Raw genomic sequence first — 25,987 nt, 5'->3', positions numbered from 1 at the left:
TTTCCTTCTCAGCTCCCTGCATTTGTTTAACACTTTATTAGCACCTTGTTAACTTGGCCCGCACTGCTCATGCTGTCGGGTATACAAACAATAGGAGACCGTTCTTCAGGAGTTTAACTTAGGACATGCAAACATCATATTCTCCCAGGTCCATGCCCTCTTCACTTATCTCATTACTTAGCACGCTGCCCATTTCCCATTCACACTCCCGGGAACTCTGGCTTGAAGTTTCTTCACTTCTTTCTGTTTGTGCTTCCCCTCCCCCTCTCTGTACGTCTGCAAAACTATCTGCAGCTTTTCTCTGGGGAGACTTTCCCAGCCCTGCTCTTTGGGACTTGAGTTGCCAGTCACAATACCTCTCCAGGCCAGTAACACCTTTCCCTAGGTGTGGGCTTCTTGCCCTATCCTGCTGGGCTTGAGGCACCCTCTGTGACCTGGAACCCACGTGAGTAGTTTGGCTTCTCAACCACTCCTTCTGGTTCTCCTCTCTCCGCACTCTCGTTCCTTCTCTCGTTTCCTCCCTTCCTCCTCCTGTAGTAAATTGATCTTTCCTATAAGGCCAACCCCGGGGTCTAACTCCACCCCCTTCTAAATTAGCCTCAGGTTTCTCCCTGACTTCAGGAAAGGAGTGATAGGGGAAATCAGTGGTCTGCAGAGCCTTTCTTAATTGGCTCTTCAGCTGTGCTGGAACCTGCCTGGGCTTGCTTTCTTTTGCCTGAGCCAGCTGTCCTGACTCCATGCCTGGTTTTATCCAGCCTTGTGCTGCATTCTGGGGAGTTCTAGTAGTAGTTTTCAACGTGACAGGAGCTTCCCTGTCACAATATGTAAGAGAAAGAACACAACTGGAGTAACTGAGCCACTCATAATTGAGCACTGGGATGAGGGGGCTGGAGGAACTTCCAGCCCCAGTTCTCGCAACAAGGTAGATATGATGCCTGGAAGTGCGGAGGCTTTGAATAGCTGGTGAACCATGTGATCTTCCTACTGGTCTAGGGTCACTACTGCTTCTTGACTGATGTTCTCATGCAAGGAACCAGACTCTGCCAGAGAGACTGCATCCTGGGACAATAATGGCATGGAAACAGACTTTATATCTTCCTAGGCTATGTCAGCCAAACTTCCTGGTTCAGTTCTGTGACCTCTTCTGACAGGAGCGGAAATTGATGACTGATCCTCTGTGCCATTACCTCCGTCACACCCAATGAAGACATTGAGGACCCCTGGCAGTTCAAACAGGCATTCCACATCAGGCCCACAGAGTCTTATACTGGACCTAGGCAGGGACACCCTGCTGGTTCTCCTAGGTTCCATGGCGACCACACACCTGCACTTCACCAAAGCGCATTTGGAGGGCTCTGGAAAGGGTCTCTTGCAAATCCCCAGCCCTGGGATTGAGCATCTTGCAAATCCCCAGCCCTGGAGAACTCAGAGGAGGTCGAGTCCAAGGCTCCCGCCCCTCCCCCACACATGGGACATGGACGCTCTTCAATTGGCCATCCAGTGCAAACCTGGCATTATACAGGGGGAGAAAGGTCTGAGGGGTCCCTCCCTATCAATTTTAAGTACAATCGAAGGGTTTTGAGGCAGATGAAGGCTTTAGAAAAAAAAAAAAGAAAAAAGATAATGTAAAAATCCAAGATGGCCATCACCAGCAAAATTGCACCAAAAACGGCCCGTGAAGACTAATCTGAGGTACAAAAAATATAGGAAAAGGAGTTTTAGAGGTGGGGGACCCTAACTCTGTTTGCAAAAACTTTCAAATCTTACTTTTGGAGATACCCCCCATGGCGGCCCCTAGGTCAAAGACCAGTGCCCTAACTGAGACAAGCCCTACCTGCGTACGTTCCGGTTCAGCAGGAACTTGTATAACTTTGTCTTGAATCCCTGGAGGGTGTTTTCCCCTATAACAGCCTCCGGAAGAGCGTTCCAGTTTTCCACCACTCTCTGGGTGAAGAAGAACTATCTTTCGTTTGTACGGAATCTATCCCCTTTTAACTTTAGAGAGTGTCCTGAGTGCAGCTACGACAAATGGAGAATTCTGTCACACTTGGTACACATGTGACAAACTTGGTATTTGTGCTGCCATTTGGACCGATGTTGGACTGAGCCTCAACCCTTGGAAAACCTCATGTGGCAATGGGGGGGGGGGGGGGGGGAGAAAACCACACAGCTAGCCTATTAACCCACCCAAGCTGGAAAAAGAGCCAAACAGCCTGCGCTCAAGTTCCTGATAAATCAGGAATATGAGCAGCTACACAAGGGATGGCCCCCAAGATCCAAAAATATGAAAGCAGGCTGGCTAGCTAGGTGTCCCTGAGGGCTAATCCTGCTAGCAGCAGATTTCTGCCGCACGAGTCTGTATATTCTTCCAGGCAGGGCACAGAGCCTTTAACTTGCTTATAGAAAAAAAAAAAACGGAGGGGCCATGAGCTGCTTCCTGGGACAGATGTTGAAAGATGATCGACAACATTCTGCAAGCAATTTGTGGGTTCAAATGCACAACCCTAGGGTTCAGGACTACTAAACACATTGTACTACCTTTATGCTCTCTAGGACAAAGCAGGGCCTTTTTATATACAGCCTAATAGTGGTATGAATTAGAGAATGACACGGTGGCGGTTTACCCGCGGCCACCACGTTTAGCTGCGGGTAACCCGCCAAAAAGGGGAACGAAAACTAGCAGTCGCTGCGGGGATGGGGACAAGGCCATTCACCGCCCCGTGGAGCGGTGAATGGTCTTATCCCCGCAGTGAGGCATGAAGGATTGCGCGGTCCCCGCAGCCCACACCCGCCTGCCCAATCGATCCTAGTGATTAGCCAGCTCTCTCCCTTCTCCTCACCTTAGTTTGTAGGTTTTCTTTTTCGGCGACCCGCACACTATCAAAGAGCCGCGCAACAGCTGCTGCTCAGTTTCGATCTTCTGCTCCGACGCAACCGGAAACAGGAAGTTGCAGCAGAGCAGAAGATTGAAGACTGAGCAGCCGCACGTGCGCGGCTCTTTGGGAAAGCGTGCAGGTTTCCGAAAAAGAAAGCCTGCAAACTAAGGTGAGGAGAAGGGAGAGAGCTGGCTAAACACTAGGATCGATTAGGAAGGCGGGTGGGGGCTGCGGGGACCGTGCGATCGCCCATGTTCCCGGCTCAAACTGGAAGGAGGGAGTGAAATGGAAAAGGATTCTGGGCCAAGGGGATGAAGATGGAAAGAAAAACCCACAGCAGGAAAGAAAGGGAAGGACAGGCAGGTGAGCCAGATACTAGAAGCAGGGGGGGGGGAGGAAGAAAGAGGGAAAAAAGCTAGATGGGGTCGAAAAGAAGAGACACACTGGTATGGAAGAGGAAGATAGGGGAAATCTGGACACAGAAAGGTAACAGAAAGAGGGGAAATTATGTGCATGGGGCAAAGGGACAGAGACATAAAGGGGACATGCCATGGGGATGGTATATGGACACGGGGGGGGGCAATGGCAGATACATAGGGACACAGGGGGGGGGGGGCAATGGCAGATACATAGGGGAGATATTAGAAATGGGGAAAATAGGAGCACAGAAGCGAGATGGTTTGTGGGGATGGGACAGGAACCGAGCTTGCAGGCTCCAGTGGCTTGCACAAATTACATTGTAACGTGCCATGAAAATAAGAGGGAGGAAGGTAGATAGATAGGCCACGTGAGAGGAGCTGAAGGGTGGTAGAAAGGAACAGATGGTAAAGGAGGGTGGTGGTGGAAAGGAATAGGACAGACATTGAAGGAGGGTGGAGAGGAACAGACCCTGAAGGGAAATGTGGAAGACAGAATGGGAAGAAGACAGATGCCAGACTATGGGGGAGCGGAGGGAAGAAGATGGGTGCTAGACCAATTGGGGGGGGGGTGAAGGGAAAGGCACAGTAACAGCAAATGGAAGACGCAGAGAGAAGACACACAGTGGATGGAAGGAATTGAATGAGAAGATGTGGAAAGCAGAAACCAGACAACAAAGGTAGAAAAAAAATTCTATTTATTTATTTTTTGCTTTAGGATAAAGTAGTATATTAGTTGTGTTGATAAAAATTTATAAACAAAGCCCTGCCAGCTGAACATCTCTTTCTCTAGTTCAGCAGCAGGAACTTTGATTTACAGTGGTGCCTCACACAACGGACGCCTCGCACAGCGCACGCTGCGCACAACGAACTTTATGTCTTGATTCGTACAACGAACTTCGTTTCACACAACGAAGTCGCCCGAGCTGCATCCTTCCGCGCAGGCACTGCGCTTAACTGCCCTCTCTCCGCCTGGCTCCCTCTTGCCCCCCCGACTCCCCGACACGATCGGGGCAAAAAGGAGCCCAAGCCCTCTTGCCCCGCCGATTCCCCAACTCCCCGACAATATCGGGCCAGGAGGGAGCCCAAGTCCTCCTGGCCACGGCGACCCCCTAACCCCACCCTGCACTACATTACGGGCAGGAGGGATCCCAGGCCCTCCTGCCCTCGACGCAAACCCCCCCTCCCCCCAACGACCGCCCCCCCAGAAGAACCTCCGACCGCCCCCCCCAGCCGCCCCGCGACCCCCCTGGCCGACCCCCACGACACCCCCAATCCCCTTCCCCGTACCTTTCTGTAGATGGCCGGACAGACGGGAGCCAAACCCGCCTGTCCGGCAGGCAGCCAACGACGGAATGAGGCCGGATTGGTCCATCCGTCCAAAAGCTCCGCCTACTGGTGGGGCCTAAGGCGCCTGGGCCAATCAGAATAGGCCCGGGAGCCTTAGGTCCCTCCTGGGGGCGGGGCCTGAGGCACATGGGCCCAACCCGACCATGTGCCTCAGGCCCTGCCCCCAGGAGGGACCTAAGGCTCCCGGGCCTATTCTGATTGGCCCAGGCGCCTTAGGCCCCACCAGTAGGCGGAGCTTTGGGACGGATGGGCCAATCCGGCCTCATTCCGTCGATGGCTGCCTGCCGGACAGGCGGGTTTGGCTCCCGTCTGTCCGGCCAACTACAGAAAGGTACGGGGAAGGGGGTTGGGGGTGTCGTGGGGGTCGGCCAGGGGGGTCGCGGGTCGGCTGGGGGGGCGGTCGGAGGTTCTTGGGGGGGGCGGTCGTTGGGGGGAGGGGGGGTTTGCGTCGAGGGCACTGCTGGAGGTTTCTGGTCGTCTCACGGTGGGTGGATCAGATGGGAGGGTCAACGGGGATTCGGATGCGGCGGGGAGAGGTGCGCCGAGGGGGGGGTGATGATGAGGAACAACGGGGGCCTTACAGTGAGTCAGGGCGGGAGGGGGGAGTCGCCAGCGTGTTCCCTGCCGCTGTGTTCCAAAATGGAATACGGCCACAGAATACAAAACACGGCGGCAGGGTACACGAAACCTTAAGTGCGCATGCGCGCTTAGGGTTTTATTATATAGGATGTGAGCTTAGACATCTAAGGGATTGGGTTTTGGGTACTTCCGATTATACCCCCTTGAAAGTAGAACGCATGTTATTTACAGATGGCCTCTAGTAAACTGCTCTCCCAACATAAACATCCGCTTCTTAAATATATAAGGTTTAATTATAGGACAATGCATTTATGTGAATGAAACAAGTATGTACATAGTGGTAGATGTAGGAGAGTCTATGTTGTATTGTTATTATTTATTTTTGTTTTGTAAACTGCCTAGACTTTAGGCAGTATATAAATTTTTTAAATAAATAAGTAATTTTAGCTGACATACAGGTTTACCTTAATGTAAAGTACAATAATAAATGAAGACTACTCATAATCTCCCTCTTTTACAAACGCATAGCGCGGGTCTTAGCGCCGGCAGCGGTGGTAACTGCTCCATGCTCATAGAATTCCTATGAGCGTCAGAGCAGTTACTGCCGCTGCCAGCGCTAAAACTCGTGCTGTGCGTTTGTAAAAGAGGGAGAATGAAATTGATCTGGGGTCAAATAAATTGTATGTTAGAGAATCATGTGGCCCTGTCATATGACACAGTTTTGTTTGGGATGTCTATGAGGGCCAAAAGTCAAATCTCCTCGAATAATAATAAGCTGTTAATGATTTTAACAAGAGTTGCCATCCAACAAATAACACACAATTGGAAAGACTATAGAGGGTTGAACTACTGTTTCTGGTGGAGTTCGGTGTGTCATGTATATGAAATGGAAAAAACATTGGCGGTTAGGAAAGGGTATTATAAGAAATTTAAAGATATGTGGGGACCATTAATAGATTACTATAATAAATAATTGTATTTATCCCCATTTAGTATGTATATGGTGGGGGGGGTTTATGGATATGTGATAGGTAATTACAAAAATATTTGGAAAGGGTGGGATGGGAAGTAATTTATAGTATAAGATGACTGTAGAGTTTCAAGTGAAGAATGTATATTAAGACTTGATTTAATGTACACTTGTTTTTATACTTTAAAAATGAATAAAGATATATAAATAAAAATAAAAAAAAGAGGGAGAATGTTTGTTAAATCTGGAAGACCAACTTCACATATACTGTAATGTTAAGCTCAAGAGTAGTCAAAGGTACTGGATGTTAAGAGCTGTTTCCCTCATGAATGAGATTACCTGTCTGTTAACTGTCCTCCACTTACTGTCCTGTCTTTTCTAAGGCTGGAAAAGGATGTCAACCTTGTGAAATGAGCTAATAACCGGAACCAACTAAGACACTGAAATTAACCATCATCAAATTTCTTGCTGCTTACTGGAATAACAGTCTCTATGCAACAGAGCCAGATTTACTAGGCAACGTAAAGGTAAACTGTAAAAGGTTCTGTACTTGGCTCCCAAGCCCTCCAGTCCTACAGGTGATAGCTTTTGTATCCACTTCTATAAGCAGAGGTGACAGGGCTTGGTATCTCTGTGCCCAGCAGTATTTGAAGAAACAGGATCCATATCCCTGAGCCCTTCAGTCCTAGAGATAACAAGGTTGTGTATTCCTCTGGCTTGCCCTTAAGCTCTCCAGTCCTAAAAGTAACAGGCTTTTTATCTGGGATTGATGCCATCTTCCCTGAAGTACAGGCTTTTCTTCCTATTGAAGCAGTTGTGAGTCAGGCCAGCAGATGATTGCTGTGTCCTTGATACCAACCATGCCGTTCTTTGTGCCTCACAAGGAACGTTTGTGGGATGAAAGGGCTGTTTAAAAAGGAATTCACTCGAAGGCAGCTGGAATTACTGCTATCAACACAAGGACAAGAAGAGGGAGGAAAAATCTGGTTTCTCATCCCCAAAATAGGTTTATCATCTCTTGTTCTTTAACAATGCTCTAGTGTTTTGCTCCAAGCATAGTACGGTGAGATTAAAAGAACATCAAATAGCCAACAAATTCAATATTCTTGTCTTTCAGCTAAGGTGGGTTTTTCAAAGAGCTTATCTACACTTGCATAACATGATGTATAACCAAGTGAAATTAAAATCAAATATATTTCAAGTTAATTCATTGCTCCATAAGGACAAAATATTTTGCTTTCTGCACTGGTTTCTAGTCATTCAATCTCTGATTTGAATAATCATATCAATTTGCGATGGTAACATTAAGAGATGGCAAAAAATTACAAAGACTAGGGGACACTCGATGAAGTTACAGGGAAATACTTTTAAAACCAATAGGAGGAATTTTTTTTTTCACTCAGAGAATAATTAAGCTTTGGCAAGCATTGGCAAAGGTTGTGGCAAGAGCTAAGGTAGCCAGTTTTAAGAAAGGTTTGGATAAGTTCCTGGAGGAAAAGTCCATAGTCTGTTATTGAGAAAGACACAGAGGAAGCCACTGCTTGCCCTGGATTGGTAGCATAGAATATTGCTACTCCTTGGATTTTGGCCAGAAACTAGTGACCTGGATTGACCGCCGTGAGAACGGGCTACTGGGCTTGAAGGACCATTGGTCTGACCCAGTAAGGCTATTCTTTTGTTCTTAGGTCTCTTTCGCCACAATTTTTTTGTCATGATATGCAGGAGTCCCGTTTCATAGTTTTGCACTACTATATTATTGTTTGATTGGTTTGAAATATTTAAGTGTACTATTGCAGAAAACCAAACTCTCACAACTGACTTAAAAATCTGATGCACTTTCCCTATTTCAGCTATAGTGCTCTCAGTTCATTATTATACAAAGAAAGAAAAGTAAAACAATGTTACACGAGGCTCTACTCCACTCCCCTTATGTATTTTTTCATTATACTTGTCTCTCTTACCCAGGGTTTTTTGCCACAACTTTCTTGAAAAGTGATCAATAGTATTCCCTCCCCCTTCCCCCCATGACCACATCATGCAAACATGAAGATATTGTGCAGGAACTCACGAATAGAGAAGGCATTGTCATCTTCTTGGGTGAGTGTGCAATGCTCCAGCAGAAGGGCACCAATGGGCTAAAAGAATGAGAAAGACAAGTTTTTGGAAACTACTTCCCATAGCAACTCTAATGCCAGATATCAACATTAAAAAAACAGCAGAGCGGGGCAAGAAGAAAAGGAGGAGAGGGCGTGCGATAGTCTGAATCAGTAAAGCATGATGTACTGGTTTACAGTTTATCTAGGTAAGCTAGAGGGAGTGGGGTAGGAGGTAAGGCTGCATGCTGCAGGGGAGGTCCTTTTCTATCAACACGTGAGCCCTAGATTTTAGGTCATCAAGGAATGCAGGGCGGCCCCACCTCTCCTTCTGCCTTGTCACCACATAAATGTGTGTCCAAGAGGAATATCACAAAAAATATATATATATATCCTCAAATGAAAGTGAAAAACTCAGGATCATAAAAAAAAAAAATAAAAAAATAAAAAATAGCTACCAGAACCACTGTTAATTGGTATTCAATTATAACCATTCAAAAAAAATTGGTCAGACAATTACACAACACTAGTTCCTGATGCTGTGTTGGTCTGCACTGCATTTTTATTGCTCAGATAAGGACGGTTTTTCAATAGTTGATAAAAGTACTGCACTGTATGAACGGTTACTATTTGCTGATATCATTTGAACAACGAAGCTGCACATTTGGATCGGAGTGGGAGTAAGAATAAAAATTCTTTTTTATACAATGAACAGAAAAATGGTTGAGCTATATTTGAAACACAGTTGCACAGTGCAGTGAAGTGAATGATAATGGTCATTTGGAAATCAGTTATAACCATTCATAAAAAATAGTCAAATACAACTTAACACTGATTGGAAATGGTCCTGTATCATTATGCCAGTCGTTCTATTACCTCAGTTGCAATTACCATATTTTTCGCTCCATAAGACGCACTTTTTTCACCCCCAAAAAGGGGATGAAAATAAGGGTGCGTCTTATGGAGCAAATAACACCCCCCCCCCACCCCACCGGTTACCTTTTTTTCTAATCTAGCGCCCTCCCTCACTGGACGCAGCTTCCTGCCTGGTCCCCGCGAACAGTGACAGCTGACGCGGCTGCCTCCGAGTCCCGTTATTTTCCCTTGAGGCAGAGCGGCGCACAAGGCTTCCTGTCTGCCCGGTCCTGCGCTGCTTCCCTTGAGTTCTCGCAGCGAGAGGGGGCGCCATAATGATAAAAAAAGTAATGGGGGAGGAGGAGAGGGAGGCCAGGGCCTGCCCTGCCAAATTAAAAATAGGGAGGGAGCAGGGAGAGGCCTGGCCTGCCTGGGAGGGGGGGAGGCCTGCCTAGTTGCTTGCCTGGGAGGGGGGAGGCCTGCATGCCTGACCTGTCTCTACCTGCCTGTCAGCCACTAGACCTGCCTGCCCTATCCCTGTTTGCTCTGTCCCAGCCTACCACTAGACCACCAGAGGGGGGGACAGGGTAGAGAGCCTGGCAGGGAGGTGAGACAGGGTGCAGAGCTTGGCAAGGAGTGTGGAGTTAGGTGCCGAGCCTGGCAGGGAGAATTTGGTTCAGAATGTTATTTTTCTCATTTTCCTCCACTAAATCTAAGGTGCGTCTTATGGTCAGGTGCGTCTTATGAAGCGAAAAATACAGTACTTTCTCCCTCTCTAACCTCTTTCCTATCAACTGAATAGCGTTCATTTAATTTCTTAATTTTAATCTTGGTTTGTAAACTATCTTGTTATGTCTACAGAAAAGGTGGTAGAACAAACTAAAACTGTAAACCTTTGAATATATTCTGTCTGCTCCTGTTTGACGTTTATGTGGAAGCTTTTTCATATTTGGTAACATTTGTCACACAACCCTCCTTTGGGTTTCTTTTATAGTTAAATTATATTCCTTGCCATAGCATTGGGGGGGGGCTGTCCTCCTAGCCCACAAACTAGGGAAAGAATAGGTAGTTATGGTTTGTGTAGTAATGAGAAACGCTAAGCAAAAAAAAAGCAGCCATTCAAATAGGATTATGTCCTATAAGAGTCTGTCTCAATCATTCTAATTATCAGTGGAGTAGTGAGGGCGAGTGGTGCCCCTCCCGATCCCCCTGTCTGCCATACACGCCCCTTCCTTTCCCCCATACCTCTTTAATTTTCCTGGCACGAGCAGCATCACGAATTTGTTGCCCACTTCGGTGTCGGCTCTCCCTCAGACATCACTTTCTAGGCACGGGACCCAGAAGTGACATCAGAGAGAGAGCCAACATTGAAGAAGGTAGCAGGTTCGTGATGCTGCTCGCGTCAGGAAAATTAAATAGGTACGGGGGAGGGGGCAGAGAGGAAGACGGGTGCCAGAACCCCCCCACCAAGACAGCACTTGGGGTGGACCACCTTCCCCCCTTACGCCACTGCTAATTATTCTTGCACAAGGTGGCCCTATTTAACATTCTCTCCTAACATGTGGCTGAAACAGGAATGCAGATACTCAGCACTTAGGCTCAGATTCTGTATAGGACGCCCAGTCTCAGAAGCTGCCTAAGCGGCTTTTGAGAATCGCACATGGGCATCCTATAAAGAATTGCACCTAAGCCCACCTAAAAAACAGATTCTCTAACCTATGTCCATATTACAAGCACCAGTTAGAGAATCGGGTTGCTGCTGAGCTTATAGCGGCAAGAGATCTCCCTGTCGCAATAAGTTTAACAGTATCCCACCCCCTGGAGAAGGGATGCCCAATCCCTCCTGTCAGAAATCCCCACTACCACCCCCCAACAATCATGGCAGGAGGGATGCTCAATCACTCCTGCTGACACCCCGCAAACCCCCCAACCTGATTTTGTTGGCCAGCTAGCTGGATCCTGCCTGCATCCAGCCAGCAGGCCCACCTTTGAAGGAATGACAGGCCTGCCCCTTTCCAAAGCATCTTGGGATACACCAGGAAGGGGCCTTCCTGTTCTCCTTTCCCTCCCTGAAGGGCTGCCTCTACAAAAAATTCCTTGACCAATCTCTAGCATTCCAAGCTGGCAAATGGAACAAATGCCTCTCTACCCTCATCTCCAATTCCCCCCACTATCAAACATTCCGGAAACTAACCAAAACCTACCTCTTTGACAAGTTCCTCTGATTATCCCTCCCTCCTCCTCCCTTCCCTCCTGACCTCCCCCCCCTTGACCCTTACCGCCTCATGCAACACTGCTACCTGTTAACGCTGCTGTATCTAACTATAGCAATTGTATAGCAATTGTAACAGCTCTGAACATATAACCTAGCTGCCAAAATAACTTCACAGGATAGTTACTGTCAAAAAAGTAAAGGCAACTTGACCAAATATGTATCATCCAAAATGTAAATCTAATATTAACGAAATTGTAACATCGCTGTAAATGTACAGTCTCTTCTTCTGTTAACCGCATAGAACTTCCATGGTAATGCGGTATACAAGAATAAAGTTATTATTATTATTATTATTATTAAGGCCCCTCCATAGGCACCTGGGCTAACAGGAATGTTAGACCCATCTCCCAGTGCATTCTGGGATGCACTAGGCATGGCCTAAGATTCTAACTGGCCAGAACACCCTAGGCCCCTCCAAGATGCACTGGAAGGTGGGCCTGCCGGCTGGATGCAGACAGGAACTGTCTGGGTGGGGTCCTGGTGGGGGTGTTGGGTTAGGGGTGAACTTTCAGGGGGGAAGGGAGGGATTGGGCATCCCTCCTTCCGGGGAACATGGGGGGGGTTCACATGAATTGGCAGGAGGGATTGGGCATCCTTGCTCCCAGAGAACATTGAAGGGGGGGGCTTCCCCTGCCAGCTCTGCGCATGTGTGAGTCGCTCTCACAGCGATCCATCAGACAGGCGAGACGGGGATTACAGTGAACCTTTGTGCAAATCATTTGCATGGAAATTTGTTAGTGCATCAATTGCTTTTTTGGGATCAGCCAAAAATTGGATCACAGCAGACCCACACAGTACTACCAACCCTTTTTAGTTTCAAGTTTATTATTTTTCTTGATTGATCGCTTAATCAAATTCTAAGCGATGAACATATTAAAATATAGTCAAATAGAGACAATACAATACAGACTTTAAAAAATAATTGGGTGGAAAACTAATACATAGTACATTATACTCATTACATAGGGTAAGATAAGGGTTTGAAATACAATTAATAAAGAAAAACAAAGGAAAAATACATTAGGGAAATCAGTAAACACATAGCATAACACAGTGCATCTAACTCAAACTGCAAGATCTAAGGAAATATAGTGAAACAGCACTACATGCTGATGGTAAGGTTATTTCTAAGCCAAAGTGGGGCAAATTTCCTCTTCTGAGATTTTATTGGTGAGGGAGGGGGTGGACTTATGTTTGTTTTTTTAATCAGTGGTCAGGGGAGATGGTTGTTGTGGTAGTACAGTTTAACTGAAATTTTGTTTTTACTATATTGTATTTTCTTAATATGATTGTACTTCACTTTGGAAATGGATAAGATGCTGTAATAAGCTTTTTAAAAAAAAAAAAAAAAAAAAATACTAGACCTTCAAACTGTAATCCAGGAGAAGTCCTGAAGTGAACTGAATACTCTCTCACCATTTCCAGTGTGACCTTAGTCACACTGACATCAACTTGGGCTTCTGAGTTTGGCATTTCTAGTTTTGAACTAAAACTGTCCTGTTGCTGGCTATAAATAAATGGACTTTGGGTTATTAAAGGTTGTAATATGTGACGAAAACTAACTACTGAATATCCATTTGTATTCTATTCACAATTAAACAAATAACTTTGCAATTAATCCCAACTGTGTTTCAGTGATCAACAAAGTACTTTGAGAAAAACAGTGAGGCAGTTAAGAACATAAGTATCGCCTCTGCTGGGTCAGACCAGGGGTCCATCGCGCCCAGCAGCCCGCTCCCGCGGCGGACCTCCAGGTCCTTGACCTGTAAGTTCCCACCACCTGAATTGTTTATGCACTAATCCTGAAGTACCTTGTATAGTACCCCTCTATCTATACCCTGTAATCCCTTTCTCCTTTAAGAAGTCATCCAAGCCCTTTTTGAAACCCATTATTGTACTCTGTCCTATCACCTCTCCTGGAAGCGAATTCCAGGTGTCCACCACCCTCTAAGTGAAGAAGTACTTCCGAGCATTCGTCTTGAATCTGTCTCCTTTCAGTTTTTCTGAGTGCCCTCTTGTTTTTGATGTCCCTGCTAGCCTGAATAATCTGTCCCTCTCTACCATCTCTATACCTTTCATGATTTGATATGTTTCAATCATGTTTCAAGTTTCAAGTTTAATAGCTTTTTTTGATTAATCGCTTAATCATACTTCTAAGCGATAAACAGTTTAAATTACATTTGATGGGAAACAATACAATACAAAACAAAATTTATATAATGACAAGGGATTGAAATTTAACTAAGCATACTCATAACATTGGGTAAATGGGGAAGTAAAATACAAATCAACAAAGTAAAGTAAAAACAAGTCTCCGCTTTTCCAGGGTAAAGAGCCCCAGCTTCTCCAGCCTTTCGGTATAAGTTCTTTTTATATTAATGGAAACATTTCTAGACAACTTTTTAAAGGGAAAGTTAAATCCATGACACCAGCATGCTGTTTAACCCCCCCCCAGTCAAAGTCACTATCAAAAGGATTACTATTATTGAAGTCTGCATTTTTTTTACCTCTTCTTCATCTATGCGAAAATAAAAGAGGAAGTTCACCACCAGCTTCACAAGGCGCTTCTTCAGAACTGCACAATAATTACAAATATTTTAGATGGGGGATAAGATATAAGTGGCACAAAGTCAGATATTGTAACAAACACATTTTCTTTTTTTTTATATTTAATTCTTTATTTGATTATTCATTACAATAACAAATATTCACAAATATCCACCAAATTCTGTATATAAAATACAACTTTTCATATAAAGGAAATAAGTCAACCATGATATAGTCCACATTATAATGGTCACCAGTATTGAATAGGAAATGAAATCTATCTATCATTTAACATCACAAGCAGTAATTGGCTAATCTCCCTCCAATATATATAAAGTTATTAATAATAGAAATTAAACTTTCAACAGTTTTCCTTTAATAACAAACACATTTTTGTTAGTATTCCTGCTTTAAAGTCCAGTGAATCCTACTTACAATATAACACATTGCTAAAACACTCTACCTAGTTTCCTCCATGTTCTAAAATAACTTTTCCTCTGAAAAAGGTTTGCTCCTTTTAGTGTTATGAAAGAAACAAGGTAATAATATCTTACCCAGAACTAGTCTCTTCTCTCTATTAAGATAGTGGTTTCCAACCCTATCCTGGAATACCCCCAGCCAGGATAGTTTTGGGAACCACCACTCCAGGGTTGGTTTGTTTTGAGGGGTTGTTTTTTTTGTGGGGGGTTTTTTTTTTTGGGGGGGGTTAAATATTAATAGATTATTTCTTGATTGAATCCTATATAATAAAACGCTAGCCGCGCATGCGCACTCAGACCTGCGTGATCTGTAATCCCTGATCCGTGATCTGTAGGTCCGTGGCCAGAGTGCATATGCGGTGGCTAGACAAAGCAGGAGAAACAGACTCGAGCGCTGTGGCCGACTCACGATGGGAGGATGCGCCGCAGCAAAGTGCTGCACAGGTACTGGAGGGGGAGAGACATATCGCTTCTGCACCGGTACAAACATCCCTCCAGCGTTGGCAGTCGCTGCACATTAAACAAGCTGCTTCGCGACTTTCTCCTGCAGTTGAGTCCCTCTGCCGCGTCACTGATGACATCATCAATGACGCGACAGAGAGACTCAACAGCAGAAGAAAGCTGAAGCAGCCTGTTTAGCGTGCTGCGGCTGCCAATGCTGGAGGGAGGTTTGTTATTAAAGTCATCTCGCTGGGAGGGTCGCAGAGTCAGCGGGGGTTGGGCTGGGAAGCGAGAGAAGCGTCTGCCTCGGGTGCTTCAGGCAGCAGCAGCGTTTACAATTCGCTGCTGTTACTGGCTTCAGGCCTTCCTCTCTGGCCGGTCCTGCCTACTTCCTGTTTTCATGAAGACAGGACCGGCCAGAGAGAAAGACCTGAAGCCAGCAACAGCAATGAATTGTGAATGCTGCTGCTGACCAATGAAGTAGTTAAATGAGGAAAGAGAGCAGAGGGGGAGAGAATGGCTTGGAGGGAAGGAGGAAGGTATGCCAGACCAAGGCAAAAGGAAGGAGGAGATGGAGAGAGAGGCCATATGGGACAGAGAGAGAGAGAGAGGGCGGACACTGGATGGAAAGAGAAGAGAGGGCAGTGAATGGAAGGGGCAACATAGAGGGTGAACAGTATTCTAGCACCCGTTAATGTAAAGGGCTTAATGACTAGTTATTTGAATAATCTTGTTTGTACATAAAAGCCAATACCATTCGAAAGCATAAATAACAATTACCCCCCCCCCCCTTTTATGAAACCACGCAAGACGTTTTTAGCAGCGGCCGGCATGCTGAATGCTCTGCGCTGCTCCGATGCTCATAGGAACTCTATTACTGTTGGAGCAGTACACAGCGTCCAGCACATCAGTTGGCGCTAAAAGTCTCTTGCACGGTTTTGTAAAAAAAATAAAAAAGGTGGGGAGGGATAAATAAGGAGAAAGGAGAGAAAATAAAACCATCCACTAATCGATTTAGCACAAGTCCACTATATATAAAGAAGCAGAGAAGGAAATCACAAAAAGAAAACATTAATGACAATACTTTAACCAGAGTTGTGACATGGCAGAAGATACTTCCAAAATTTTTATCCTGAGTAATTCCACCAGCACTAGAAACAGGCGGAGTAGCTGGAATCAAAGATCTCTTTGCCAAGAGAAAACTAGATAGATGAGCTGGATCAAAGAAAATATCACAAACCAACTTTAACAATACATTCACATGGAAATTTCTAAAAGTATAATAATGCTCCCAATTACAACACTCTGGGCTTTGACAAAAGAAATTACCTCCTCTTTTGTGTCTCTCACAAGATATCAGAAAATACATTCATTTTCAGATTAAGAAATATCTTAGGACAATTACGGAAAACAACCTAAGTAATCACTCTATCAGAAATTAAAGCAAAAGTCACCACCATGGTGGATGATACAACATTTTCAGCATCTGAATGTTCTAATATATTAGAAATATCTAGAAAATCTCTACTGCAGTCTCTCCCTGTGTTTTTTCTGTTTGTCTCTTAAAGGCAGTTAAATTATGACTTAATAGTTGGCAGAAGTTCAGCTGCCACTCTTAGGACTTCCATTATTACATAGTTCTTAAACATATCTTGTGGCAAAGCTGTTACAAGCTTAGAGAAATTCAAAAATCTGAGCTCTAGAAGTGTTCTCCAAATTTTCCACCTTGAATCTTAAATTCAAATTATCTTTCATTAAATTCTCATTTAAAGCTGGATATTACGAATTTTATTATTCAAATCTTCCACTTTAATAGACCAAAGTGTAATGTCCACAATAATTTTCTCTAGTTTATCTTCCACCATTTGGACTCCAGTATTTAGCACAAGGCTTCCCATATAGCAGTGTCTCGCAAACTTTCCAGCCGGCGGCACACTAAATCTATTGCCCCAGCCGGAAGGCACCCGGAAGTGTATGGACGTCGGCATGATGTCATGCGAACGCGTGCCATTGTATTGACATCCGTGCATGCGTGGAGGCCCATCTGGCCGCAATCCACTTCAGTGGAGGGATCCGGGAGGTATGGGGAGAGGAGGAGGAGACGCCAGCCAGGAGGAGTCATCGAGAAGCACGTCGTGTAGGCAGTCAGCTGGCGTGGATGACTCTCCTCCTCACCATCCCACTGTCCTCTGGCCCCACTCTGAATCTTGAGTATTCTAGTAAAGTTCTGGGAGTCATCATTGACTCTACACTTTCCTTCAACGACCACCTCAACTCCCTAGTAAAAAAATGTTTCTTCAGCCTTCACATGCTGAGAAAAGTGAGATCCTGTTTCCATCAAAAACACTTTGCCTTCCTTGTCCAATCCACCATCCTTTCCAGACTGGACTACTGCAACTCTAACTACCTTATCCTAACAAAGAAAAACCTTCAAAGACTCCAGCGGATTCAGAATACCGCTGCTAAGCTTATCTTCGCAAAAAGCAAATTCGACCACGTCTCACCGCTTTTATCCAAGCTCCACTGGCTTCCGATTATCTCCAGAGTCCACTTCAAATGTGCCTGCCTCACTTTCAAGATCCTACACGGTATTCTCCCTCCCTTCATTCCTCTTTCTTGGAACTCCTCTAACCCCAATTCTGCCAGATCCACCCCAAAACTGAAACTTTCCTTTCCCTCTCTAAAAGGCGTTTCGCTTGTAGGAAAACTAGGTTCTTCCCTCCCTTTCAGAATCACTCAGCTCTGGAACAATCTTACCTCCCCTCTTAGGAATCTGAGCTCCCTCCAACTCTTCCGCAAACATCTGAAAACCTGGTTATTCTCAAAAATGTAACTCCTCCTCCCTCTCTGGTTATTCTAGTCCTCTAAATTTTCTCTTCATTTTGCCTCTTCCCTCCACTGGAGTTCCTTTCTACCCTAACTCTTGTTAACCGTGTCGAGCTTTACGAATGTAGAGATGATGCGGTATACAAACCTAAGGTTTAGATTAGATTAGTATATTGCTGCACACCTGAAATCTCAGGAAGCACACCATTTGCAATACACTGCCATATAGCATCCAGAGTAATTAAAGGAATAGGTAATATTACAATTGATTCAGCACTTCCACGGCATCCTAACAGCCTTTAAGAGTGTCTGCACCAGACATGCTTCCCTCCAACTCCAGTGCCGAAACTTCCTGTAAATGCAGCTCAGCGCCCCGTTCATACATTGTGCAGGGGACTTCTCCCATTCTACTTACTTTTCCTCCTCCCAGTAAAACCGAAACCACTTCGATAAAGGAGACGCTAGGGAGGCTGAAGCATCATTAGATGTGGACGACTGCTAAGAGGAATCCTCCAGGTCTGGGCTTAATGAGATTATCATGCCCAAAAGGTTCACCTGTAGCTCCTGCTTTTTCATGTTCTTCACTGCTCTGGACATAGAATCCAAAGCTCGCTGAACAAATTGGTCTATCTGACCAGTCACAGGGGCATTCCCGATCTCTGCGTTTCATAATAACAGCAGGTAAAGAAAACACTCAGGAGATACGAAAGCATGGAAGGAGAGGGAGAGAGGAAAGGGAAGGGAAGGGAAAGAGAGGCGAAAGATGCCAGAGCATCAGAGAAGGAGGGAAAGGAAGGAGATGCCAGAGAATGGAGGGAGAGATGGAAGGAGAAGAGAGGAAAGAAATCGCAGGGCATGGGGGAAGGGAGCAGATGCCAGACCATGGGGTGAGTTGGGGTGGGAAGGATGAGGGAGAGATGCCAGAGCACAGGGGAGGGAATTGAGACAGAAAGAGAAAAAATGGAAGGGATAGAGAAAGAGGGTGGATGCTAAATGGAATAGAGTGAAGAGAAAATGAGGAAAACAGAAACCAGAGATGATAATAGTTAGAAAAAGGATTTTTTTTTTTTAATGCTTTAGAACAGGGGTAGACAAACTTTTTGACTTGTAGGCCACAATGGATTCTTAAATTTGACAAAGGGGTCAAACCCGTCCCGTCCCCGCGAGCTCGGTCCCTGTCCCCACCCCATCTCCGCAACCATCTGATCTCATCCACACAAGCCTCGAATAGTTTTATACTGAACTTATTTTATTAAAAGTATAAAAAGAAACAATATTCTGTACAATTGCCATTTTATAAATCAAAGTTCTGGCAGCTGAACTAGAGAAAGAGATGTTCAGCCGGCAGGGCTTTGTTTATCAACACAACTAATATACAGGTAGGTACTCATCGACTTACGACCGTAATTGGTTCCGACTGACAGGTCATAAGTTGATGAGAACGTAAGTCGGCCTATGTTAAATTAAAGCAAGAATATTAGACTAGGCAATGATATTTTAATCATCTTAAAGAAATCTGTTAACAACATTTTCTTTCTAAGTCAAACCACAGTACAATTGTGTAAAAACATACAAAAATAAGAAATACAGTAAAGTACATTTAATTCCTGGCACCACTGGTGCTTGGCTGCAGGTTGTCGATATCTCCTTCATTAGGCGATGCTGCAGACGGTGTGATGGGTAGAGTAGCTCTTTTCATAAACATAGTGAGCTTCGTCTGAATTGTTTGCTTTTTTTTCTCTTCATAAATTTCACAATAAGGACAAAATGTGTCGCGTGTCATCCGTTCAATCCTTGCAAATTGTTCAATGTTTGGGTCCATGTCTCCAAAATGGGCGAGGAGTTTATTCAGTAGAGATAAACCTTTTGACAATCCCTTTGTGGTGAATATTCGTTGTGGCGCCTCAGCCTCTTGGTCTTACTCTAATTCTCTTATTTTTTAAGAACATAAGCAATGCCTCTGCTGGGTCAAACCAGAGGTCCATCATGCCCAGCAGTCCGCCCACGTGGCAGCCCATCAGGTCCAGGACCTGTATAGCATTTTTCTATCTATACCCTTCTACCCCTTTTTCCTTCAGGAATTTATCTAATCCTTTCTTGAATCCTGATATCGTGCTCTGTCCTATCACACCCTCTGGAAGCTCATTCCAAGTGTCCACCACCCTTTGGGTGAAGAACTTCCTAGCGTTGGTTCTGAATCTGTCCCCTTTTAAATTTTTCTGAGTGTCCTCTCGTTCTTGTAGTTTTCAAAAGTTTGAAGAATTTTTCCCTCTCCACTTTCTCTATGCCCTTCATGATCTTGTAAGTCTCTATCATGTCCCCTCTAATCTCCGCTTTTCCAGTGAAAAGAGCCCCAGTTTCTCTAGTCTTTCAGCATATGAAAGGTTTTCCATACCTTTTAATTGCATCGCTCTTTTCTGAACCCTCTCGAGTAACGCCATATCCTTCTTATTGAACGCAGTACTCCAGATGCGGGCGCACCATCGCCCGATACAACGGCAGGATAACCTCTTTCATTCTGGCTGTAATACCTTTCTTCATAATACCTAGCATTCTATTTGCCTTCTTTGAGGTCGCTACACACTGTTACCATTACCCCCAAGTCCTTTTCTAGGGTGCTCTCACCCATTTCCAGCCCTCCCATCGTATAGCTGTACTTCGGGTTTCTGTTTCCTTCATGTAGGACTTTACATTTCTCTACATTAAATTTCATCTGCCATCTCACTGCCCACTCTTCTAGTTTGTTCAGGTCCCTTTGTAAATCTTCACAGTCCTCTAAATAGTTTGATGTCGTCTGCAAATTTTATTACCTTGCACTTCATCCCCATTTCTAGATCGTTTATAAATACATTGAACAGCAGCGGTCCGAGCACTGACCCCTGCGGAACACCACTCATGACCCTCCTCCAGTCAGAGTAGTAGCTCTTCACTCTTACCCTCTGCTTCCTACCCGTCAACCAATTTTTGATCCATCTATGTACGTCTCCTTCCACCCCATGGCTCTTTAGTTTCCATAGTAGGCGTTCATGGGGTACCTTGTCAAAGGTAAATCCAGGTATACGATGTCTATGGGGTCCCCTTTGTCCATTCGTTTGTTAATTCCTTCAAAGAAGTGTAATAAGTTCGTTAGGCACGATCTTCCCTTGCAGAAGCCATTCTGGCTTGTTTTCATCAGTTTATTTATTTCTAGATGCTCATTGATGCTGTCTTTTATCAGCGCTTCCGCCATCTTCCCCGGAACCGAAGTCAGACTTACCAGTCTGTAGTTCCCCGGGTCACCCCTTGATCCCTTTCTGAAGATGGGCGTAACATTTGCTATCTTCCAATACTCTGGGACCACGCCTGTACTCAGGGATAGGTTACAAACCTGCTGTAGTAGTTCTGCTATTTCCTCCTTTAGTTCCTTCAAAACCCTGGGGTGGATTCCATCCGGGCATGGAGATTTGTCACTTTTTAATCTATCTATCTGCCTGTGTACATCTTCGAGGCTTACCTCCATTTTCTCTACCTGGTCCCCTGTGAAGATTTTTTCAGGTTCCGGCACGTTGGATGTGTCCTCCTTTGTAAATACTGACAAAAAGAACAAGGTTAGTCTAGTCTATCCGCCACCTCTTTTTCCTCCTTCACCACTCCTTTTCTATCTCCGTCACCCAGCGGTCCCACCTCCTCCCTAGCCGGCTGCTTCCCTTTAACATATCTGAAGAACAGTTTTGAAATTTCCTGCTTCCCTGGCTAGCCTCTCTTCATATTCTCTTTTTGCTCTTCTAACCACGCGGTGATATTCTTTTGATGCTTCCTGTGTTCTTTCCAGTTCTCCCCGGTTTTGTCCTATTTCCATTTCTGGAATGAATGTTTCTTGTCTCCTATCGCTTTCTTCACTTCTTTGGTTATCCACACTGGGTTTCTAGTTCGGTTCTTTTTGCATCCTTTTCTAAATCTAGGGATGTACAGATTTTGCGCTTCGCTCACCGTGTCCTTGAATAGTGACCAGGCTTGTTCTATAGTCTGGGATTTCTTTGAGTTGTTCCTAAGTTTCTTTCTTACCATTACTCTCATCGCTTCGTAGTTTCCTTTCTTGAAGTTTAAAGTTGTTGCTGCGGTTCTCTTCCCTTCCGATATTCCTACTTCAACTTTGAACTTGATCACGTTGTGATCGCTGTTTCCCAACAGTCCCACTACTTCCACTTCCTTTGCAGGTCCTCTTAGCCCATTGAGGATAAGGTCCAGAGTGGCATTTCCTCTCGTCGGTTCTCTGACAAGCTGCTCCATGAAGCAGTCCTGTATAGCCTCCAGGAATCTGGTCTCCCTAGCACATTTTAGGTCTCCAAGACTGCAGTCTATCCCGGGATAGACTTAAGTCTCCCATAATAATCATGTTACCACTTTTGCATTCTCGCCTCATCTCGGCTTTCATTTCTTTGTCGCTTGCTTCGGATTGCCCAAGTAGACGATAGTACAGGCCTATCTTTATCTCGGGCCCATTTCTTCCTGATATTTTAACCTATAGTGATTCCAATTTGTCGGTCGCCACTGTGTCCACTCTGGTCGAGTGCATGTTATCCTTTATGTATAGGGTTATTCCTCCTCCTTTCTGACCTGACCTGTCTTTGCGATAAAGTTTGTACCCTCGTAGTACTATGTCCCATTTGTTTTCTTCATTCCACCATGTTTCAGAGACTCTAATGATGTCTAGGTTCTCATTTTTGGCCACGACTTCTAATTCTCCCATTTTGTTCCTTAGGCTCCTTGCATTAGTATAAATGCAGTTTAAGTCCTGGTGTTTTTTTGTCTTTGTTTTCTTTTCCTGCATTACGTTCTTCTTATCATCCTCATCTCGAGCTGTCAGCTCTTATATTTTTGCCCATTGTGTCTTCCCCTTGTGCTACGTTCTTCTTATCGTCCTCTTGGTCTGTCAAGTCTTGTTTTTTGCCCATTGATTTTTACCAGCATTTTTCCCTCTCAGTATCTTCTCGGGATACCTTTTTCCGAATCATCTACATTTGGTCGACTGTCAGCTTTCCCCTTCTTCTTAGTTTAAAGCCTGCTCTATTCCTCTTCTGACATTGTTTGCTAGAAGTCTTGTTCCTGCCGCCGCACTCAGATGTAGTCCATCTCTCCTGAAGAGCTTGTTTTTGCCCCATAACGTTGTCTAGTTCCTCACAAAGTGGAACCCCTCTTCCTTACACCATCTCCTCATTCATGCATTTGATTGTAGTTCCGTCTGCCTCTTCACATCTGTCCTCGGTACTGGTAGGATCTCCGAAAACACTATCTTCTGAGTCCTCATCTTCAACTTCCTTACCAGAACTGTGCTTGAACTGTTCGATCAGTGCATTCCTACTGTAGTCTCTCCTGCTGACATCATTTGTCCCAATCTTAAGGGGGGGGGGTGCGTAGCCGATCTTACTTGCCTTAGCCGTTTGAAGAAAAAAAGGGCAAGCTGAAGGAAGATGGTAAGGTCGTTGCCGATGCTGATCTTACATGTCGTTGATGCCGGAGGGATGAGGGCATTGCCACTCTTGGGGGGGGGGGTTATTTCTGATCTTACTTGTCACCATTTTAAAAAAACACACAAAAAAATAAAAGATAGATGAATGGTGACCCGCAAAGGTGAGGGGAAAGGAGGGAGAGGGGCCTGGGGTGGAGAGAGAGAAGGGGCAGATGATGGAAGCGGGGAGAGAGAGAGAGAAGGTGGCAGATGGATATCAGTTCAGAGGAGAGAGCAAATGCTTGAATGGAAGTGGAGAAAGAACACATTCTGGATGGAAGGAGGGGATAAACAAAAAGGGCATATACTGGATGGAAGAAGAAGAGAGCTAGTGAAATAGTAGAGGGGTGAATGAAAGGAGTAGCAATCTATGGGTAGACACAGTAAAAAAAAAAAAAAAAAAAAAAGGAAACTGAGGACTGAATAGCAAGAGAGAATTTAGTTTAGACAGAAGCAGAAAACAGAGAAAAAAGAGATGCCAGAGCATGGGGGGGAAAGGGGGAGGAGACAAATATCAGATCTGAGTGGAGGAAATGAGAAGAGAGGGGGGAAGGAAGGAGAGAGATGCCAGACCATGAGGGGAACAGAGGGAAGAAGATGGATGCCAGACCAAGGGGACAGGGGGAGGGCAGGAGGAGAAATGGAAAGATGGAAGGAGGTTGGCTGACAGTTTCTGGAAGGCGCAGTAGATGGAAGAAAGAAAATGACAAGATGAGGAAATCAGAAACTGGGAGACAAAGGTTGTTAGGTGCCATCAACTCGTGCTCGAATCCTAGATGAATATTGGAGAAGAGCAAATAATACCAAAACCCCCTATACCTTTGCTTCATTGACTACATCAAAGCTTTTGACTATGTGAATTACAATAAACTATGGAGAACTCTAGTGCAAATGGGAATACCCAAACACATAATTCAGCTGATGGAGAGAGAGCCTATATGAAAATCAAGATGACAAAGGTAGAAAAAAAATTCAATTTTGATATATGTGTTTATAAATAGAAAATGCAAATACGGCGATTGTTTTATTGGACTAATTTTAATACATTTTGACTAACTTTCAGAGACCAAATTCTCCTTCAAGTCAGGACAGGATACTGTAATGCTTTACTGACCTAAGGAAAGAGGGTTTGACTTCTGAAAGCTAATTTAAAAATGTATTAGTGCAATAAAATGGTATCTTATTTTCCATTTTTTGTTTTATTTTTATTTAATTTGTAAAGTGATTTGTTATTTTATCTTTTTTCAAATTTACATCTGCTATCTTTATATTTTGTTCAGTATTGGGGGATATGCACTACTGTTTCTTCACCCCCTAAACTGTACAGTTCCTTCAGTTTGTAGCACAAGCCAGAATGCTGAATGCTCTGCACTACTCCGATGGTCATAGAATTCCTATAATTGTCAAAACAGCACAGAACATTCAGCCCGCCAGCGCTAAAAACCTCTTCTGTGCTTTTGTTAAAAAAGGGGGGGGAGGGTATTTTGTGATTACTTATTCCATACTGGATAAGGGTGGTTCTGTGTCCCGTATGTATGAAAGACATGGTTTTCTGTTAGCAGTGACCAGCTTTGTTTGGCGAAATGCATCAGGCATGGCTCCTGGGAGCACCTTGAATAAACCTGATTTCAATCTCCTTATTGTCTGCCAATCTTCTTTTGTTCCACATTGGATTCTTTGGTGGACCACTTGCCTTGTTGTTTTGTTACAATTTAACATACATGGAGTGGAACGTACCAGAGGAGTTACAGATTTGGTTGTTTATACATACATATGGGTTAAAGTTGGACAACATAGAGTGAGGCAGTTGAGAGGAGTTGCAAACTTGGTTATTAATATAGACATATTTTGGATAGTATTACTGCTTTACAATGCATTTGAACACTTTTATATACATATGGAAAGGGTTCAGAGTTAAAGTCCTGGGCAATAGGTGGTAAGGAAGGGGGAATTTGTTCAGATGTTTGGGGCTTGCATAGAATAAAAACTGTATACAGGCACTGGTATGGTAATCTTTGTTGTTTTGAATTTTCTAATAAAAGAAAAAAAGAAATACAAGTGGAAATAAATAAGTAAATAAGAAATCAGGTAATTAAATAAGGGCGGGGCATAGGCGGGCATGAGTGGGGTATGGGCGGGGCTAGGGGCCCAGTGTACTTGTGTGCCTAGGGGCCCAAGAATTAATCCTGCCCTGGGCAAGAGGATGCATTTCTAGGTGCAATATGCCAGTCCGTCTTGGTGCCTCCTTAGAAGAAGTGAAAACAAACCAACAACCCACTTTTAATCCTAGCCAGAAATGAAAGTAAAAGGGACAGGGCGCTTCACTAACGTCAAGATGAGGGTTTCTGGTGGCTCTCTCTATAAGCACTGCCGACACTTATCCTAGGCATTCCTCACAGGTAGGGGGAAAGAGGGGAGCGCGTGTCTGTCACTCACCACTTCCTTTCTTGGGGCCCTTCATCCACAATTCGTCCGCCTTCTCGGCCGGCTGCTTAGCCAGGGTCAGCAGCTCCTTCTCATTGTACCTCATGATGGCTACAGCATTGAGTTCGCGGCCCAAGCAGACAGTACGTTTATTATTATTAGCAAGGCATTGGCGTCTCTTTTCAAGCCACGTACAAGTCTGAGAGACCCTCCCCCCCTCAGTGCCTCACAAGCCGGCTGCTCTCCATTATTCCCAGTAACCCACTCCGCCTACCTGTGCGGCGGCGAGTGTTCAGTAAACATTCAAACGCGGCCGGAAGTGACGCAACGGTCACGCCCTCGGATATTTATGATTTTTCTGGGTTGTT

General features: G+C 44.8%; 1 protein-coding gene across 1 annotated transcript in view; it reads right to left on the bottom strand.

Annotated features, from left to right (window-relative positions):
• PLEKHJ1 (pleckstrin homology domain containing J1) overlaps window positions 1–25,953 on the bottom strand; it is a 55,510-nt gene extending 29,557 nt beyond the window's left edge. Inside the window, exons 1-3 of the mRNA XM_033955141.1 lie at window positions 25,632–25,953; window positions 13,922–13,989; window positions 8,260–8,326 (exon numbers count right to left, since the gene is read on the bottom strand). Of these exons, the coding sequence (XP_033811032.1) occupies window positions 8,260–8,326; window positions 13,922–13,989; window positions 25,632–25,725 (229 nt within the window). The 5' untranslated portion in view covers window positions 25,726–25,953. The remainder of the gene's footprint in view (window positions 1–8,259; window positions 8,327–13,921; window positions 13,990–25,631) is intronic.
• Window positions 25,954–25,987: the final 34 nt, after the last annotated feature.

Source organism: Geotrypetes seraphini, chromosome 8 (assembly GCF_902459505.1).
Source record: "Geotrypetes seraphini chromosome 8, aGeoSer1.1, whole genome shotgun sequence".
Lineage (NCBI taxonomy): Eukaryota > Metazoa > Chordata > Amphibia > Gymnophiona > Dermophiidae > Geotrypetes > Geotrypetes seraphini.
This window is presented reverse-complemented; position numbering and strand designations above follow the sequence as displayed.